This window comes from Grus americana, chromosome 11 (assembly GCF_028858705.1).
Source record: "Grus americana isolate bGruAme1 chromosome 11, bGruAme1.mat, whole genome shotgun sequence".
NCBI lineage: Eukaryota > Metazoa > Chordata > Aves > Gruiformes > Gruidae > Grus > Grus americana.
This window is the reverse complement of record NC_072862.1, coordinates 23891162-23910513: the sequence shown is the minus strand read 5'-3', so window position 1 is coordinate 23910513 and position 19352 is coordinate 23891162. Positions and strand designations below refer to the sequence as shown.

The 19352-nt window shown below is 41.9% G+C and overlaps 1 protein-coding gene across 8 annotated transcripts in view; it reads left to right on the top strand.

Moving 5' to 3' along the window:
• Positions 1-19352, top strand: part of WNK2 (WNK lysine deficient protein kinase 2) — a 112707-nt gene that overhangs the window by 39815 nt on the left and 53540 nt on the right. For all 8 annotated transcript variants that reach the window (XM_054838145.1, XM_054838141.1, XM_054838144.1 and 5 more), the window contains exons 4-8: positions 138-358; positions 3815-3972; positions 13362-13450; positions 14318-14537; positions 17347-17635. In XM_054838145.1, coding sequence (XP_054694120.1) covers positions 138-358; positions 3815-3972; positions 13362-13450; positions 14318-14537; positions 17347-17635 — 977 coding nt within the window. The remainder of the gene's footprint in view (positions 1-137; positions 359-3814; positions 3973-13361; positions 13451-14317; positions 14538-17346; positions 17636-19352) is intronic.

The window sequence follows — 19352 nt, the reverse complement described above, 5'->3', positions numbered from 1 at the left end:
TGATATTTCTGAGCTACTATTATGGCATCTAATAAGGGGCTTTTATCCAGAATGGAGTTTCAGCTGTTAAAGCCCCTAGAATCTCTAATAACACTTCATTTTCTTTATGTGCACTTCTGTGTGTGTTTGTGCTGTAGGTATCTGAAGAGATTTAAAGTGATGAAACCAAAAGTCCTGCGTAGTTGGTGCCGGCAAATCCTGAAGGGTCTTCTTTTCTTGCACACAAGAACTCCGCCAATAATTCACAGAGACTTAAAATGTGACAATATTTTTATTACTGGACCAACTGGATCTGTGAAAATAGGAGACTTGGGTCTGGCAACCCTCAAGAGAGCTTCTTTTGCCAAAAGTGTAATAGGTAATCCTCCTGTTCTCCTTGGCTTCCTTCTGTTGATATGCTGCTTGTCTTTTTAGTATCTTTCTTTCACAGTTTGCCGTAGTGGTTTTTTCATTTTTAGATTGGTAGTAGAGATTAAAATGGGTTTGTGACTGTTCCCTTTATATCATCATAAAAATCTCCATCGGTGGGAAATGGTGTCATGACTTCCTCTTCTCCTTCCTTCTGTATCACAATGGTAAAACACTTTTTTGTTTGTTTTTTAATTGAACTATGACTTGGTATCCACAAATCCTTCTCCTCTCTCCTTCAAAAGCAGCAGCAAGGGTTCGCAGCAGCTTGTGTGCATCGTCCTCCTGAGAACAGGCTCAGTGCTGCTGCCGGGCAGAGAAGAGGGGGGAGAGGGCCTAAAAAGGATGCCCTGCTCTCTCCCTGGGAAAGCCCCCGGGAAGTCTTCTGCTTCCAGAGATGCCGGGATAGGGACAGTTGCTTTTGCCAAAGGGAGAGGCAGTAGTGCCCCGCGGAGCTGGGCTTCTCCTTTGCGGAGAGGTCGTAGTGGAGCTGGTCTGGCTGGAACAGCTTCTCCCCGTTTACTGGGGCATCAGCAAAACAGGCTGCTTCTGCAGACGACTGCAGAGCTCGTCCCTGCCTCCACGCCATCCTGGCAGAGTCCTGCTGAAACGACGTCTGCAATTAAAAATCAGGAGGTACCCAATAAAAGAAATTTGCGCTAGGAAACGCAATAGCTGATGCCCTTAGGGGGTGCCTGCAGGAGGAGTGTGAGAACTTGGGTTTGCTTGAACTGGGAGGATGTTTTCGGAACGGCTGTTGAAAGACGTCGTTTCCTTGCAAAAGTTGTGTGTAATGTTTTCTGCGTAAATGTAATGTTTTCCTGCATTCTCAAACATTTTGTGGTTTTTTTACACAAGCTTCCATAGCAAATCTCCCTTGTTCAGCTCTGTAGGTGATGGGTCTAGGAAGCTGCAAATTCCTGAGAAATTATGCTGAAATCGGGGGAAGTTACCATGTACGTAGTCATATTTCAGCTCACAATATAAATAGAAATCAGATTCTCGGTAATTAGAGTTAGCAAACTTATAGTGACAACCACTGTTCCCTTACTATATATGAAAATAGCATCCTATCTTCCAGACAGTAGTTGCCTAAATAGTTATTTTAGCATCTCGAATTTTCAGAGACTGTAATTCTTTACAATTATTTGTAGAAATATCAGTAATACCAAAACTGGGAATAATATCAGTAGTAGCAATACAAATTTTTGTAAAATCAGTTGTTACCACAACTCCATCAAAGCATGCTCGTGTCTAAAAGAAATTCAATACTGAAAAGGGCTGCAGGTTGCTGGCAAGGTGTCTGCATTCATTTTGGCGATATAACCAAGCTTATCATTTTCATGAGTAGGGCTGCTCCAAGGAAAGAATTAGGAGGGCTTGGAAACGCTGGTGAGATGAGTAATTCTGCCCCCTCCGTAGGTGTATTAGCTTTAAAGGAATATTAGGAGCTGCAATTTTACATCGGTCTGAACGGAATGAAGTCAGCATGGCTGAGGTCCAGTTTTTCCCTTGCTGTGATCATGCCGTCGCTGATGCTCATCTGACCTTGCAGTGTATCTCTGCAGGGAGTTGAGCCAGGGCAAAACTCCTTCTGCCAAGAGGAGTTGAATAGATGCTGAGCAGCTTTACATCTAGGTGGCCTGTTTTGTTAAAGAATGCTTGCATGTATTCCTTCCCACCCCCAAGGGATGGGGGGAAATGTCATTTTCCTGCTATTTTGGAATGGTGTCAAGAATTTCATTTGCTTCTTAGACTATAGCTATCACTTTTTCAGATTTGCTTTAAATGCTCCATAATTCATGAGATTCGCTCCTGCCTCTGAGTCTTGTTCCTTCTAAAACAAGGTAGCAGCTCCAAAAACCGTTCCCTATCTGGCAGTTGTTAACCATTTCAGCCTGTGCGACAGCTGGGAGAAAAACCCTCAGAGCAGGCGCTAAGTTAAGCTCAGCTTTCACAACATGGGTCTGGCTGATGTGCAAAGCCTGAAGGAATTGAGTGTCTTTGAGGCAGAAGGGACACAAACAAGGGGAGACATCGATCCCAAATTTTGCAAAATGAATTTTGCAGAAATGCTCGTGCTGAAGCTTGTTTTGTGAGTTAGGCCAAGTCTACTTCGGGAAAAAACCCAAAAGCAGAGTTTTTACTGACCGGAGAATAAAGCAGAGTTTTTACTGAATTTTGAGAGATGCTATTTATGTTGCCCTTAAAAAAAAAAAAAAAAAGCTTACCTCAAGTCCCCAAAGATATGTGAGAACTATTTTTTCCCTGTATTTGTTACTTTAATTACATTTGTGCTTTTGCTGCTGATGTCAAGATGCCATCACACAGAGCCCAGGGACCTGCCAGGTTGCTGTGGGGCTCTGGGGGCAGTTTGGGCACCGAGGCGGCTGCTGCCCGGCTGACGGGCAGAGTTTGTTTGGGTCCTTCGTGTGGTCCAAGAGCTCTCGCCCTCCTTTTGGCATCCTGGTACTTGCGGCTCACTGGTCCTCTCTCGCAACGCATGACTGCATCGATCTCTCTTCCTTCATCCTTTCTAAACGTAAAAAGGAAATAAATTAATCTTGACTCCTAAGCATAAATTACATTACGAGATACAGTTCCTGGAATAAATTACCTAAGTGGGTTTTTTTTTTCCCCTTTTGCTTTATAAGACCACATGTTTCAGAGTAGTTTGCTGTGCAAACGTTGCAGGCGTTGTAAGTCGCTGCTTGTCATAAAGCTGCAACTTCTCGTTGTGAAGCAGTAAGTACAGTGCTTCACTTAATATTTATCCTGTTGCGTCAGATTTCTGACACCCTAATCCCCATTGAGTAGGACCTTATTCTGTGAGTAGCCTCAATGATTTGTCCCACTAAACCAGTGACAGAATTATGTTTAATGTTTTGTGCGTGACTTTGTAGGTGATTTGTGATACTGCTTGCTTTCAAAGTGCTGTCTGTCTGCCGGGTGGTTGCTATGTATCTCTGGAGGAAAAGAAATGCAAATTTGCATTGATAAAAACGAGAGTGAAGGTTCTCATTTCTTATCTCCTTTTCACCTCCTCAAGCCTGTACGCATCCCTCTCTCCACCCCAAAAAAGAAACCATTTCGTGACTTCCAGTATGGTCAGGAAATGTGCCATATCTCATTCTCTTGTTTGTTTTTGGAATTTTGATACTTCCCCCCCTGCCCCGTATTATTATTACCGGTGCACACCATGGGTACGTAAGTGTGTGTGTTGACTTTGGGCTTCTTCTCCAGAGGATGCTTGAGCTTATTCTAGTTACTTCCCTCTTTTGAAATAATCTTGCATGCGTCCTTACACAGCTGTAACGGGCACACTACCCATAGGCGAAAAACATTGTGGTTAAAGCCGTTTAGACTTTACTGAAAATTTACATTGGTTTTGTGCATGTCTGTGTAGGTACACCAGAATTTATGGCCCCGGAAATGTATGAGGAACACTACGATGAATCTGTGGATGTCTATGCTTTTGGAATGTGCATGTTGGAAATGGCTACCTCAGAATACCCTTACTCAGAATGCCAGAATGCTGCTCAAATTTACCGGAAAGTAACCTGTGTGAGTAAACCTCCTTAATTTGCATTGGGATTTTGTAATTTGAAGGTTTAAAACTGAATTTCGATGAGGTGTCAGCCCTGGTGAATGTGTAATGCGTTGTTGAATTTAAGGTATCTGAGCTCTGGGTTACGCAAACCTGTTGCAGGTTTATTTGTAAGCTTGCAGTTCCACGGTTGGATTGTGTTTGACTCTACTGCAGCTGCATAAAATATTTTTAGTAACCTTTGTTGCTGATTTTTGTCTTCATCAGCCAAAAATACATAAAACTTGGGAAAAATCTTCACTCTGGTCTTGCCTCCTACATGGAGACTTGTCAGACTTGATTAAGTTTCCCACAAAGCTAAAAGGAGTAACTTTTAGGTTACAGCCTAAATACTTATTTTACATGGCGAAGGATGTTTGATTTGGATTTCCAGCACAGATTCTCTCTGTCCGTGAACAAGTTATCTGAAGACATAAAAGGGAAAAGATAGCAATGTTTAGTTTTAGAGTCAGCTGGAGGAGCTTTATTATCTGCGTTTTGGAACTCTGTAAGGTCTGGTAATCCCCAGACAGGAACCATGGAAATGGGTTTGCTGCATTTTCAGGTGAGGTTAGGAGGAGAAGTCAATCTGAAATAATCTCTACATTGAGTAAAATACCCTCTCCAACATTCTCACCCCCAGATGATAAATGTATTTGTCTGCATGAGCTGTACTGCAAATGCCTGAAAAAACTCCTGAGTCTGTAAGATGCTATCAGATTGCAAATCACTGACTGCAGAGAAACGAGCCTTGCCAAAGGCTTTGGCAGCTGCGGTTATATTCTGCTCTACTTGGTTAAGTGAAACTAAGAGTTACAGGAGGTTTTTTCCCAGGATAGATTATGTTGATTTGGCAAAGATTTTCCCAGGTGCTCCTTTCCATCTGGTTGCTACAAAAGAAAGTAGCGAGCTGCGTGGATTGGCTCTCGTGCATCACCGAAAGATGCAGTCTGTGCACTCAGGATGTGAAGAGGGCAATCCTCAGAAGAAAGCTGCACTAAAATTTACAAAGATTAGCTACAGATAAGGTTGCTTTTATTTCTTTGACCTTTGATAAGGTAGAAAGAGTAATTAGGCTTACACAGTAGATATATTGAGCAGATCCATCTCTGCCTCCAAAAATATGGTCCCCAAATTAGATTGTATTCCTCTTATCCAACTGCTTGTTATGAGCAAAAGTCTTCCCAAATGAAACTTAGTAATAACTAGCTGATTTTGAAAGGTACTTGAGACCATTTGCCTTCTCCAAGAGGTTTGGTGAATCAGACTAGTACAAGTACGGTTCTGTGAAATCCTGCAGTCGACAAATGCTGCTCGAGGTCAAAATCGCATTTTCTGATTTGCTGTATGCTTGTCTCTCACACCGCATATAGAGATGGTTTCATCAGGTACCCAAACACTTGCATCTGCCAGATGATGGGTTTATGTGCAGTTTAATTTTTATGGGTGTAGTTCATATTGTTCGATACCTGTCTCTTCCCACCGCTGAAGACCGGGATGCCGGGCAGTTGGCGCCCTTGTTGCGGATTGCTGTGCTCACCAGCTGTGGGGATGCTAACCTGGCGGGAGAGGGGGGATGCAAACGATTCGGTAGTTGGTGTTTAAAAGTTGAAGTCAGTATCAAAAGACATGGGAGGATGTCTCAGAAATAATTAATTAATTAGTAATTTAAAAAAAAGCATCAGAAGCTGCTCAGCAGTGCAGTTAGCTTCATCGCTGTGGCAGGAGCAGCTCCCCATGGCACTGCAGGGCGGGGAGACGGGTCTGCTGGTTTAGGGACCACAGGCTGCTGTGCTCCGCACCATGGCTGGCGGGAGGCGCGTGCCACATCTGCTCACAGAAGTGAGGCAGGCTTGGTCACCTGAATCCTTGTGAGGACAGCCGCTTGTTCCACATTGATATTCCACGGTGCTTTATCACATTGTTATTCCGCTCACTCCTCCCTGCAAGGGAAAGTTTATTTCGTTTGGCACAAGGGCTTGTGGGCTTCCTCTAGGTACGTGGTGCTTCGGGTGTGCTCAAAATGCCGCCTTTGAGGGTAGCTCAGGGGGCGTCTCCTCGGGCTCTACAGCTTCCCATGGTGACAACAGGAGTCTCCTCTAATTTTAGGCTCTGGCGCCTCATCTCCTGAGTGCGGTAGCGGTCTGGTAACCCTCGATACCGAATGGCTTTCATGAGAAGTGCGGGGTGTGTTGCCTGCCGCCTCGTTCCTCTGCGCAGCTGCCATCGCGGTTGAAGTGACCTGGGTATGCGTGTATGCATTTAGAGCCACAAATAAGTAATATAAATGTCTTCCGTTGCTCCACGTACCCAGAGACAGTCTGTATACAACTCTTAGCCATCTGGAATATTGGTAATTAAGACTTCGCAAGACTCCTAAGCCTCATTTATCAAAGCAATATCCAAGATGGTAAAGAATAATGATTAATCAGAGGATTCCTAATTAGATGTTATATTTCAATTTGCAGACTTAAGTAGACATTTTTTTAAACACTGATGAAAGCCTGAGCCACCTAATTTTCTGTGGCAACAACCTTTACATAGCTGAGAATTATATAGTAAATGACTATAACTTTGTAAAACTGGTCTTATACTAGTAGCTTTAGAGAGAGAAAATAATGCTTATTGTGAAGAACAAGTAATGGCAGAGAAGCTGTTGAAAGGTCGCTTTATTAGTTGTAAGGGGTATTTTTGAACCAGAGCTGTCTAGCAGGGAAAGCTGAGGCAGAAAGCAGCAGGTACAGACAGAGCGTGTGCTTGCTCCTGTTTTCAGCTCAACGCCGGGCCACGGCGGTGGGAGCAGGGGTTCCTTAGGTGGAAAAATTGGTGTTGCTGTTGTTCCAAGGAAAGGGTTAACCAGCTCCCTGTGGAGAGGGAAGGAGCCGGGTCAGTGCCATGTGAACTGTCAGGCCGGAGGAGGAGCAGGGGGAGGACCTCTGGGTGAGGGTGCAGAGGAGCGGCCTGCCCTCAGGGGGATCCCCGCTCCCAGAAGGAGCCTGGCTGGCAGCCCCACAGCTTCCCTGGAGGAGCTGCATCCGCGGAAGCGCTGGCGGCAGCGAGGGACCCCGCTCCCGTCCCCGTGAGTCGCTCAGCCACACCGCGCGGGCTGGGGAAGGCGCTGGTGCTGTGGGGGTGTGGGCGTTGAGGGGCTGGGGTCCCTCCACTGCGCCCCGAACCGCCACCCAACGGTGGGGCCTGCCCTGTTAGCTTTCACAAAGAGCTAGGGTTGGTCATGCAGCCGCTGTTGCTGGCATTGGGTTTTACTAGACTGAAATGTAACGCAGAAACAGAGCGTGGACTAAACGCAGGAAACTGAATTATGCTGTGTTTGTCCCAGCGGTAGGTGAGGTCTGGGGCTCTCGCTGGAGCAGGAGGTGGCCCTGACCTCCTCAGGTGGAGAGGATCACTGGTGCAGCACTCCTGAACGCTGTCACGTATTTCAGCTTGTCAGTGAGACATTTACTTAATTTTTGATGAAACTGGGTTTTTTTTCACCAGAAATGTAAACGCTATTTTTAGGGTTTTAAATTGAGGGTCAGCGGAATGTAAAAATGTGATTGCTGTGTCTGGTTTCCTGATGCTTTCATTTTAAAAGTACAAAATAACTCTTCCTGCCTTGGGCTCAGCATCGTGGTGGCAACCGGTGGAGTTGCATCTAAAGGGCTTGGAATGACTTGCTGGTGGTTGCATCAAGCAAGCGATTGCTTGCCAGTGAAGGTACGATAACCACCTTATTCTTTAGGCTGCCTCTAACCCTGCTTTGGATTACGCGGGGCTACGCGTTCCCCTAATGCCTTTTTCAACTGCTTCTGCTCTGTGTCCTAACAAGCTATCAAACTCTTGCTTGCTAATAGGATGTAAGATACATTTGAAGTCATCACTGTTCAAGTCACGTGCATTGGTAGTCCTTGTTGGTGTAGAAAATAAAAACATTACCTTTCTGAGACAGTACTATTTTGTTTTAAGATATTACATGTTATGCATGTCTGAAGCATAAGATTATTATATGTCTTTATTTCTGTGACCTTTAATTGTGCCTGACAATATCCTCATGGCTTAATTGCTGCCATAGTTTTCCACTCTTGTTTTTGCGTATGTGTTAACTGTATGTCTATAATAGTCCAGGGCAGTCATTTCCCAGATGTACGGGGGGCTCATTTCTTTGCCAGACGAGGCATCTTGTGATGACTTCTCACCTCTCTCTCTCTCTCCCCCCTTTCAGCCTGAATTATGGAGTGTAAACATAAAAAAAGTGGGCATGTAACATAAATAGAAAATACATATTTTTCAAGCAACAGGTCTAAGCCACATTTACTGCGGTTAACTTTGAAATGATTTCCTGGTCAGCATATTTGCAGTGACCTTCATTCTGATGCCATAATCTCATTTTTCATGCATAACTTGATGGTTTTTCTTAGTCAGATTTTTTTTTGTGTTTAATCATTCTGCCAAATGATTTTGATGTAGACAATAGGCATATTTAGTGATGAAACATTGGGGTCTGTGACCTTCCCATGCAGCTCCAGTCCAATGTTTTCTCACTGGTGCGTTGCGGAATGCACAGCAGACCAGCTGCATCTGCCAGGGCTTCGTGGTGACCCCGTCGGGTTTAGCAGCACAAACCTGTGCTTTAAAACCACCCACAAGTTTATAGTGTTTGGTTTTGCATTTTAAGTTTTCATATTGTTTCTTTTTTATAACTGTATTGATATTTGCTCAGTATTCGCAGGCTGTATTCTATATTGCTCATACAGATAGAATAAGTTTGAGTGCTGTAGCACAGCAAGAACAGACAAATAATGCTATGGATGTCATTGCATTGACATTTTGTGTGTTTCAGATATCTTCTTATAGCTGCAGATAAGCTTCTTAGATTAGCATTAGGATTGAGTACCATTTTGGGGTGAAATAGAGATGAGTATATAATTGCACAGAGCAATCTGGCTGCTGAGTGTCGTGGAATGAAATCCTGACAAAATTGAGAACTTCTCCTCCGCTTTATTGACTTCAGAGAGTGTGGGGTAGGGTGGAATTTCAGTTGGAAACATGGTTTCATTTTTTTTTTTTTTTGGAATAAGAAATTGTTTCCTTTTCTACATGGAACTACATGAGTCTAGAGACCACCTCCAGGTAGAAGGTGGAGTTTTAGTCCAAAGTAGGCAGCGTCTAGATTAGGAGGGCACCTCCGAGGTGAAAGGAAAGCCTTTAGAAAATTGACTGGCTGACATGGGTCAGGCTTAACGTTGACTTGTCTGGCGTACGCCGTGCGTCTTCCAAAGCATTGTGTCTTACTCTTTCAAAAGTGTGCTCTGCTGATGGAAAAATGACAAGCAGCTACTTTTGGACCTCTGAAAAACAAGCTTCATGTTTTTGCCCCCAACATAAAGGTTAAAATTTTAATGTTCTATATGTGTCTGTCTGTTGACTCAAATATCGCATACTGGAGTGCGTTGTATTTCAAATCTAATCACTTCAGTAAGAAGGTGAGGAGACTAAGTGGTGGTGAGGGATTCAAAGTACCTCATCCTGTTTGAGACAGAGAAATTTTCAAAAGGGAGATAATTTGATCTTCTCCCATTTTGCTCTTGGATTATATAAATATCCCTATGCACCTTATGGCAACCAGTTAGCCCTGCATTTCAGATGCAGCGTTGTTGAATTTGCCTTTGTTTACAAGATGGCTGTACTGCTTTCAAACTGCCATGGATCGTTCCTTAGCTAAGATACGTTGAGTTTTGGTGCCGTGTTTCCTTGGGAATGCTCAGGAAAGACAGATGGCTTTTGTATAAATGAATGAGATGAGTCCTTTGATTGCCAACAGAAACCTGTGTGTCGCATAAACCCCCTTCATTGTCAGGAGGCCCAGGAGCACCAGGGCACAGTGCTGGAGGGAGGGTTTGCAGCGTTGCGACGAGATGGCCTTGGAGGATTTAATGAGGAGTAAGAAGCAAAAGCGTACTATAGCATATGGGCGTTGAGAAAACACTTTGGCAAACAGCTCTGTTCAGTACTTCACTGCGCATATTTTGTCCTTGTTTGTTTTAGTCATCTCTTCATAGCTTAGCTGTTCAGTAGATTAATACAATAGATGTTTGGAGAGGAGTCAGTGTTCCTTCAAAAGATGTTGAAAGCAAAATGGTGTTTGGAGGAGTTGCTTTTTTTTTTGTGTGTGTGTGTGTAAGCAATTTATAAGGTCAAAAATAGGGATCAGTCACTAGGGATCTGTCAAAAGGGCCATTTTCAGGCAAACCTAGTTTCTAGATGCCCAATAAGCCCTGCCCTGCTCCACCCCAACTATGCCAGAGTTCCAGTCGAACCATGTAAATGAGGATTGTTTGCAGATTCTGGAAAAGAAAATTAAATTGAGAGATGCTGTGGTATGCCCTGTGTTCTTGTATGTTCAGTCTGTGTTAAGATATCCATTGCTCTGCAATATAAAAAGCAATCAGCAGGTTCCCTTGAGTGCGTACGTAGGTGAGCAGTATGTTGCTCTAGGTAGCTGAAAGCTCTTCAGGTGGTATGGTGAAAGTTGCCTCTGCTCCTTTGTTGGGTTTTTGGGGGGTTGGGTTTTTTTTTCCAGTTAAATGAACTCTGATACACATTTGTGGAATGTTTTTCAGTAGACATTAGGCTATAGCAGATGATGGTCTTTGTTACCCATTCTTCCTGATAAGTGTCACTAGGATGGAAATCGATGGTTTCCTGCAGCAAACTGGAGTGTTTGAAATCGTAGAGATTTGTCCCGTTGCTTTCCCTTGTGCGTTACCAAAGATTTCTTCGAACCTCTCCCCATCTGAGAACACGACAGCCTCCTGTAACTTTAGGGTGTATTAGGGTAGAGAGGATTCAGGCTAAAAATGTCTTTTGGTACTTCTTTGCTTTCTTTCATTTCTAATTCAGGTATCAGAGCTCTCTTAAGAAGACTCTTGACACACTGGTGTGTTTTTGCTTGTTTTGAGCAAGCCTGGGCTTTAGTAGGCTGGGCGCTCCCTATCGTTTTGACACATTTTTCTAATATACAAAATTGAACCCTCATCTCATAAGTAAGTTTTAGGTTTGCTTAAGCAAATAATTCTTTTTAGTGGGTCACAGCCAGCCAGCCACATGTACGGATTATTTTGTTTTGTTTCCCACGAGAATGGTTTTTTTGGATCTCGGCAGCTCTCTGCCTAGGCAAAACTGGGAAGCTGAGTACTCCTATGACTAGTCTGTCATTTTATGGTTCTTTCCCCAAAATTTATGAATTATATGTTTCACTCTCAAATTTTAAGCCAAAAAGGAAGTGGTTGACCTGAAATAAATAAATAAATCTACATTTAAAGTTGAATCTAAGGCTTGAATGACAACAGAATGTTAATGAAAAGATAAAAGTATAATCTGATGCTGGAACATTCAGAAATTCTCAGAGGTGCCAGCCATCACTGAAGTTCACCCATAAAATTTATTCAAGACTAAATTCAGTGAAGTACTTGCAGACACTTTCTGAAATACGTATTTTCTTTTTTTTATCCAAGGCAGCATCAGGTGAGCCAAAATTCCACTCTTCAGGACTTCAGGCCTCCTTATCTGCCACTGCATGATCCATTATTTACTGTTCTTTCACGGTGAAACTTTAAAAGGATTTGAATGGAGTTAAATGTCCAACTCCCATTCAGTTATGTGCTTAATCAGATTCTGGGTTTTTTAGATAAAGAAAATCATGTTTCCTTTTTATTCTGCTTATTGACTTCATTGGCAATGCTTGCGTCCTTAAGTAATAGGGTCTAACTGCAGAACCTGTTCCCGGATTAATTTTGTCAAATTTTCATCCATATGCATCTTGTTTTAGGAGGTAGAGATGTTACGTGTTTTTTAAACGGAATCAGGTTTTTTGTGATTTAAGCTGAACATCACAAATAAAAAGGATAACTTCTAGCATTGCCACTCTTGTCATCTATAGCTGAATATATATGTGAAAAGTATTCACGGGAAATCTTCTGTTGAACTGAATGGAACGAGTTACCAGTGTTACAGGGCTTGGGGATCTGTGAGTTGCTCCATCGTTGTTTGACAAGGAGAGCGGTGAGGCGGCCTCGCTGGAAATGACGGCTGTTCCGAACGGAATGTCCCTTCCTCCCCGCCTGCAGTCTGGCATTAGAAGGCATCGTCAGCCTGGGCTTTGGAAATGCACGGCGGCAGTGCGTGCTCACTGCCCAGGTGTTCCTGCTGATTTATTTTTTTTCTTGGATATTTTGGTTACATGTACAGAAAGGTGACATAATATATAAACTGCTATTTAGCCTGAGAATTCATTCTACTTCTCACTCCCTCTTTATGTTGGTAAGATATATGTTATTTTAATTAAGAGGCTATATATCTTAAGGAGGATCATGCTGAGTTAAGATCTTGGCCCTGAAATATTAGAAAGTAGGGAGAGATAACCTAGGACTGCCCTAGAAGCGTGTGTGTGTTTCTTTGAAATCCTCTCTGTCTTCTTAAACCAACCCCACCTAACCTGAAAGAAATGCAATCTCTTCCTGTCGCCCCTCCGCTGAGGCAGAGCCCCTACGTGGAGAAGCGGATTCCACTTCTCTGAGTTTTCTTCTGCAATGAACAGTTGGGTTTTCTCCGTGAAAGGCCGTGTTCAAGGTTAGCTGTTCCAAATCTAGGACTGAACACTATTCCCAGCAAAAATGTTAACGTTTGACAGAGATTCAACTTGATTTATTGGTTGATTTATAGGTTACACCTGCTCTGTCACTCATTCCCAATGAGATTCTAACAATGTGCAAGAGCATCACTGAGCTGTTGGGCATATTCCTCTGCTCCCTTGCTTGGTATTGGGGTTTTTTTGGTGGTGGTGGAGGTGTTGGAGAGTGGGGACACAGAAAAGCAAAAGATTTGTGGGAAACAGGAATATGGAATATTCCAAGGTATCTTTGACTCATTCTTGAAACTGGCTATCTGAAGAAAAACATGATAATTTGTCTTTATTCACTTAGTGTTTTGAGAGTTAAGGCAAAAAAACATAAAAGGAATAATTTCGGAAAAGAGTTATTTTGAAAATTTGTATTTGGCTCCTTCTTGACTATTGACTTCAGAGTCCACAGGATATAAAGGTTTGCAAAGGTTAGTACAGAAAAACGGACATTTGCCCTGTGTATGGCTGAGTTCATGTGCAAACTAGTGTGCTTATTTTGAAGTGCAATGGAACTTAGAAATACAGTAGCCCTAAATCTGCAATTCAATTTTGTGTTAAGACTGACAGCTTTGAAGTATGAGCTACTCCAAGGGCTGAATTGAATGTAAAATGTAGGAAAAATGTCCTTAATTAAGAGATACAATGTAATTCTCTTTCAAACTGAATTGTTTTTCTCTGTCCTTTCAGGGTATAAAGCCAGCAAGCTTTGAGAAAGTTACTGATCCTGAAATTAAGGAGATAATTGGGGAGTGCATTTGCAAAAATAAAGAAGAAAGGTTTGTTTCACGTAACCCAGTTTTGTGTTAAATAATGTGTGTGCAGGGATTTCAAAGCTGTCTGGGGATTTTTGTTCTGGCCTCTTGGTCTCCCCTGTGCAGGAGAAAATGCAGAATGGAAATACAAATATAAATGATTGCCTGCTTTCCTGCCATACAACGTCAGGATAATTGAATAAATGCTGCTGTTGTGTCTCTCAGCCTCTCAGCTTCAAGGAATAAGGTCGGAAAGCATTGTTGTGGACATGTGAGCTGGAGTTTTCTAGCATGTTCTGGCAGAGCTGACGTAAAACCTCATTCGGGAGGTTCTACGTGGAGCATCAAGTGCGGTGGCGGTCGACCACGAATGTGACATGGTAGCTTAACCCACCACAAGCTGTTATAGCAGATTCCCTTGACAGTAGCCTCTGGATATGGAGACAAATTGTGCCTCGTTTCCAGCTTTGGCTTTGAAACCTAATCTTATACTGGCCTTTCCTAGATGAGTGTGTCTGCCATTCAGTGTTTCCCAACTTTCACAGATACTGTTTTTAGTGACCTCAACTGATGACCCAGAGGGAACCTCTTTTTTAGTTCTCTAAGCTCAGATACTCAAGAAAAGTTGAACAAAGCTGTAAGCTGCATTTCTCTACGTGCTTATCGTGTATGAATGTTGCTGAAGCTTTGTGAAATAAGAAACGTCATTTTTTCAGCAGTCCTTAGTGACACGGGATGTACTATGTCTTTTTGCTAAGAACGCAAATTTGTTACGAAGAATCACCAAATGTACTGTAAATGTTTTCGCCTTTAACAGCAGTTTCTTGTCACAAACCTCTTTGAAATTGCTTAAGACTTGCAATATTTGAATATTCTTTATATCCATTGCAGATATGAAATTAAAGATTTATTAAGCCATGCCTTTTTTGCTGAAGATACTGGGGTAAGAGTGGAACTTGCAGAAGAAGACCATGGTAGGAAATCCTCTATTGCCTTAAGACTCTGGGTAGAAGATCCTAAGAAACTGAAAGGAAAACCCAAAGATAATGGAGCCATTGAGTTTACTTTTGATCTGGAGAAGGAAACTCCTGATGATGTTGCACAAGAAATGGTAAAATAAACTTCTCCTGACAAAAATGTATATATATATAAAGTAGTGCATAAATCTCAAAGGACAGCAGGAACGAGTCTGGTAAAGTAGCTTCGACTTAACCCATTGCAGGTGTCTAGTTTAAGCAATTTGCATTGATTTTAGAATGAATGCTGCAAGACAGGGGTAAACAGGGAAGAACTAATAACTGAAAAATATTGTTTACCAAGTATGAAAGCAGATGCATGAAATGGCATTTCAAATAGCTTAGGGACCATAGAGGTCTCTTCTACTTTTATATTTTGAAAACTCTTTTGCTAATTTCTGTTAGCTGTTGAAATGTCTTAAATTTGTTTGGAATGTTTAGTTTCAGACAGCAGCTTGAAATAAATTAGGAGAGTTCCAAAGTTCAGTCACAAAATATTCCGCACTGAATTTTTCAAAACACTTCTTTCCATCTTTTCTGTCGGTGGTACTTAGGAGGAACCTAGATGAGGAAAGTCTGTGGTCAGCCCCTCTGTCAGCAAACATAAATAGGAAACTAGTTTCAAGGCCACTGCACGGAGTTAGGAATAAGCTTTGGATTTTTTAACAGATAGATTTAACTTGGTGAATCTCTGTTTCTTCATAACTTATGGGGTTTTGTTAGAAGAACTGGTTTGTGTTCCAGTTTCACTGTACAGTCCTTGAACTCGTATTTAATGATGTCTTCACTGCAGTTGTTTAGGTTTTCTGTGTCAGGGAGACATAGAATCAGCAAGCACTGAGTCAAGGGTCTGAATTTTCTTGTGCTTGCAGAAATGTTCCTATCGTAATCTAAATCCCAAGGGATCCCATTTAATGGCATTGTCATCACCACTCCTGTTCTGCTTAGGAGGCGCTCATTTTGATAACATTGCCTTACTATGCTTGGGCTCTTCACCAAATTTTGTCGGAGAAGTTCAGGCTCCTCTGTCTTGTCGTTAGTTTGCAGCAGATCCAATATTTTTTTGAGGAATGTATTGTTACAGAACTCATTTAATTTAAAAATTGCTCTGATACAGTTACTTGCTGTTATATTTTGCATTTGAATATTTATGGCAATATTTGGAATTTTGATAGTTCTGTGGGTTACTTGGCCCATAGTTGTGATATTTTGTTTTGAAGAGGAAATAATTCTCGTAAAAGTATATTTAAAAGGATCACTCCCAAACTACTGTGATACTATACCCTTTCCTGAATAATTTTAAAACCCGTCTTTTACCATTACGTTAACAGTTACATGAGTGACTGCATATGAAACGCTTTTGAACTTAAGGCTTTTGGGGGCAAAGGGAGACATTTATTCCTAAATGTCTTTTTCTAGCCTTTATGAATTGTGAACACCGAAGCCGTGTGCTTTCATCAATTTGTGTTGCTTTATGTGTTGTGGAAGAGAAGAATGCAGGAGACCTTTTGAGTACAGGGAGTTATTGATGGTTATGGATGGGGTTTCAGTAGTCAGGCATCCCAGCCTATCCAAACAGTGTGGGCAAAAGGAACTTGAAACGTTCTGGTGGGTTTGCAGCCTGAAGTTACCTTGCACAACCAGTGGGTGCTGTAAAATAATATATCTTCATTAAACTTTAACCGTTCTCCATATAGAGACATAGGAATAAGAATTGTTTAGAAAAACTGTTAACGTGGCAGGTTTTCAGTGCCTTCCCATTAAGCTTCGTCACGAAGAATTTGCTGAGCGCGTTAGTTAATACCATACAAGGTTCTCTGGACCTGTGTGGTGGTTCTCCCTTCTGTTGTTGGCGTTTGCTGGATCATCGGTTCAGGAATGTCAGTAAGGTCCGAGGGCATAGGCAGTGGAAAATACCCATACCCATCTGCAGCTGTGTTTTAAGCTGCTTTGCACCTATTCATTTTAAACAGCAAAAATCTAAGCTGTAAAACTTGTCTTGTGTTTGGGCAAGAGCAAAGAAGGAAACACTTTAGATTTCTTCCATGCATATAAGTGCTTCCAAATCTGTAGCATATGCACGTTAGGAATGTAGGGAGAGCAGACGAATCTCTGGTAGGTCATTATTAAACTAAATTTCATACCCTACGCTGTAGGAGATTATGCAAACAAATGGCACAAAAATGAATTTCCATTTTCTGTTGAGCAGTTGAATTCTGAGAAAGCCTGGTCCCCTTTACAGTCAAATGTGAACAGCCTGCATTTGACTCAATGATAGGCTTTTTCTTATAAAAGTCAATCAGCACGAACTGACTTCACCATTTAAGAGGAGTTCATTTGAGACAAAAGTCTGTTAACATCTTTTCCTTCATGACTTGCTGTGGTATCAAGCACAGCAATTTGGGAAACTGTGTATACTGCAAAGGTTAAGGCAATAAATTCTGATTTAGGGATAGTACAGTTTATTCCAGTTGCGTTGTTCAAAGAGCATTTTTCAGAGGTGGTTTTTTCATCTTTTGAGTATTTTGTTCGTCTTTCCAAAGGGGGGAAAAAACCCAACCAAACAACGAAAAAGACCCAATCAAACAACAAAAAAAATCCATCTGCAGTTAAACTTGCTCTCTTCTCAATGGATGTTAACTGGTGAATAAAGTGACCCAATATATATTCAGGTCTTAGAAATTACATATTGTTGTTTTAAATTGTGTTTGGGATAGAAGTTTTATTCAAAAAAAACCTCAAACCCATCAAAATCTTGAGTTCCTGTTCTTGTGAGGAATAAATACGTAATTCATGTTACATCAAACTGATGTTTTCTCTGTTAGGAAGAGATTCGAGTAGTACGCGTGTGTGCATACACATCTGTGTGCACATAATCTTGCTACGTTTGTGCCTCCTCTGTAGATTGACTCTGGATTTTTTCATGAAAATGATCTCAAGATAGTTGCAAAGTCAATACGTGACAGAGTAGCATTAATACTATGGAGAAGAGAGAGAATTTGGCCTAGGATGCAGTCAGAGGAACGGCGGGACTCCGAATGTCTGGAGAAGTTGAAGACGCCGCATGCACAGCAGGTCCAGGTCACCTACCTTTCTCACACTGGTCACCATGTCCTGTCGGAGTCGGAGGAGCCAGAGGCGGACCAGCATCCCTTTCAGCAAAACCTGCCCACCAGCGTCACGTCTGTTGCGTGTAAGTCTTGCCTTGGCTTTGTGTGCACGTGGTAATGAATGTTCTCGGGTAAAAATCAACAATGATCTGAGCTCGGGGGTGAGATGAGCTGCTCTGCATGGTTTTGCACAGTAGCTCAAAGAACACGAGCATCTCAGATGCGTAACAGTTTTGAAAGAAAAAAAGTGTCAAGAAAAACCTCTATTATATAGAGATGGCTCCATGTTCAGTAGCCATAAATGCAGAAAACATATTTGTAAGTAGGAAAGCAAGGAGACCTGCTGCTAGACACAAGAAATACATATTTTCTGGGCCAAGTGGTGGGATCAACACCAAGTTTGTGTGAAACACAATTTCAGAGCCTGCAGAAGTTGAATTGGCACCAAACTGGTCAGAGTGACTTGGTGGCTTTTTCAAATGGCGTTGGCAATGTGGAGATGTTTATCCACAAGCAGACCTTGCTGAAACCAAAGCTCTGCAGTTTCTTGTGTTTTCTGAGTTACTCTTGATGGCTTGCGTGAAGTTTGTTGTGAAGTTGTGCAAAGGTCTACAGCAGAAAAAAAAATAATCTCTGAAGATTACACAATGTAATTCAAGATTTCCCTGTTTTGTCGGAAGTATCAGCTGTGTTTTGGTCATGCAAGCTGGGAGCACCAGACCTGGTGGGTTGATGTTGTAATTATTATCGGGGTCCTTAATCATGATGCAAGGGCTCTCCCTGTTCCTCCAGGCTCTCTGTTTTGTCCTGAGCTTGTGGGCACGAAGCAAGGGGATGGTTTGATCTTGTTATGGCAGGTCAGAGTAGGTAGTTCCTCTCATTCATCCAAGCTGATGATCTGCCAACTCTCCACATTCAGCCGGGGGCTGGCTCAAGGGTGATCACTGGGCTATTTCAAGACAGGTGGATTTACAGCTCCCATTTTAATTCCAAGCACTGTTTTTGGTCTATCTCTGAATAAGGAACTATCTGGCTTTGCTTGCGGAGCTTGTTGTTTCTTTCTTTTATTTCTAAGCATCAGACATAGCTCCAGCAAACAGCACAGCATGAGGAAGTAGTGGTTTTATTTACCTAAAGTAACTTGTTCCTGCCTCTGTCCCCTAAAATCAACCTCTTCTACCGAGTCAAGCTCTGGTATTGAAATCTTAATCTATATATACTTTTAACCATCTTGCCACATATTTTTAGCTTGGAAGAATTGAAATTTTATGAGAGTTATTTTCTATCCAGTTTTTCTGATAAAATCTGATGTACGTATTTTGCTACTAAACTATTATCATAATGTTTGTTTTACTGTTCTGGACTTTTATGTAAGCATATTTAAATTTAAGATGCATTATCTTTAGCAAAGAGACAGCTGCTGCTTTAATTCAGGTATTGTATAAATTGCTATACAGAGGTCTGCTTTGAATACGAAAATAACCAAGCATCCCTCTACAAGAAAACAAACCTTTAACAAGATATGAGAAATGAGTATATTTGCATAGTTCTCAGAATATTGCAGGATTCACAAAGCTTTTTTTCTGAAGCTAAATTGATCTCATTTCATTTTTTTGCATCATACACTTTTTTCATGCTATCTAATTCCTTTGAGAAACACCATAATTATGACTCTTTTTTTGTTTCCAGTGGTACAATGAGGTTACTTGTGCCTCCCATGGTTCTGTTGGACATGAGTTGGCAGAATCTTGTACTAAATATAAACCCCCCAGTTTATTTCCTACTCCTCCTCAACAATTC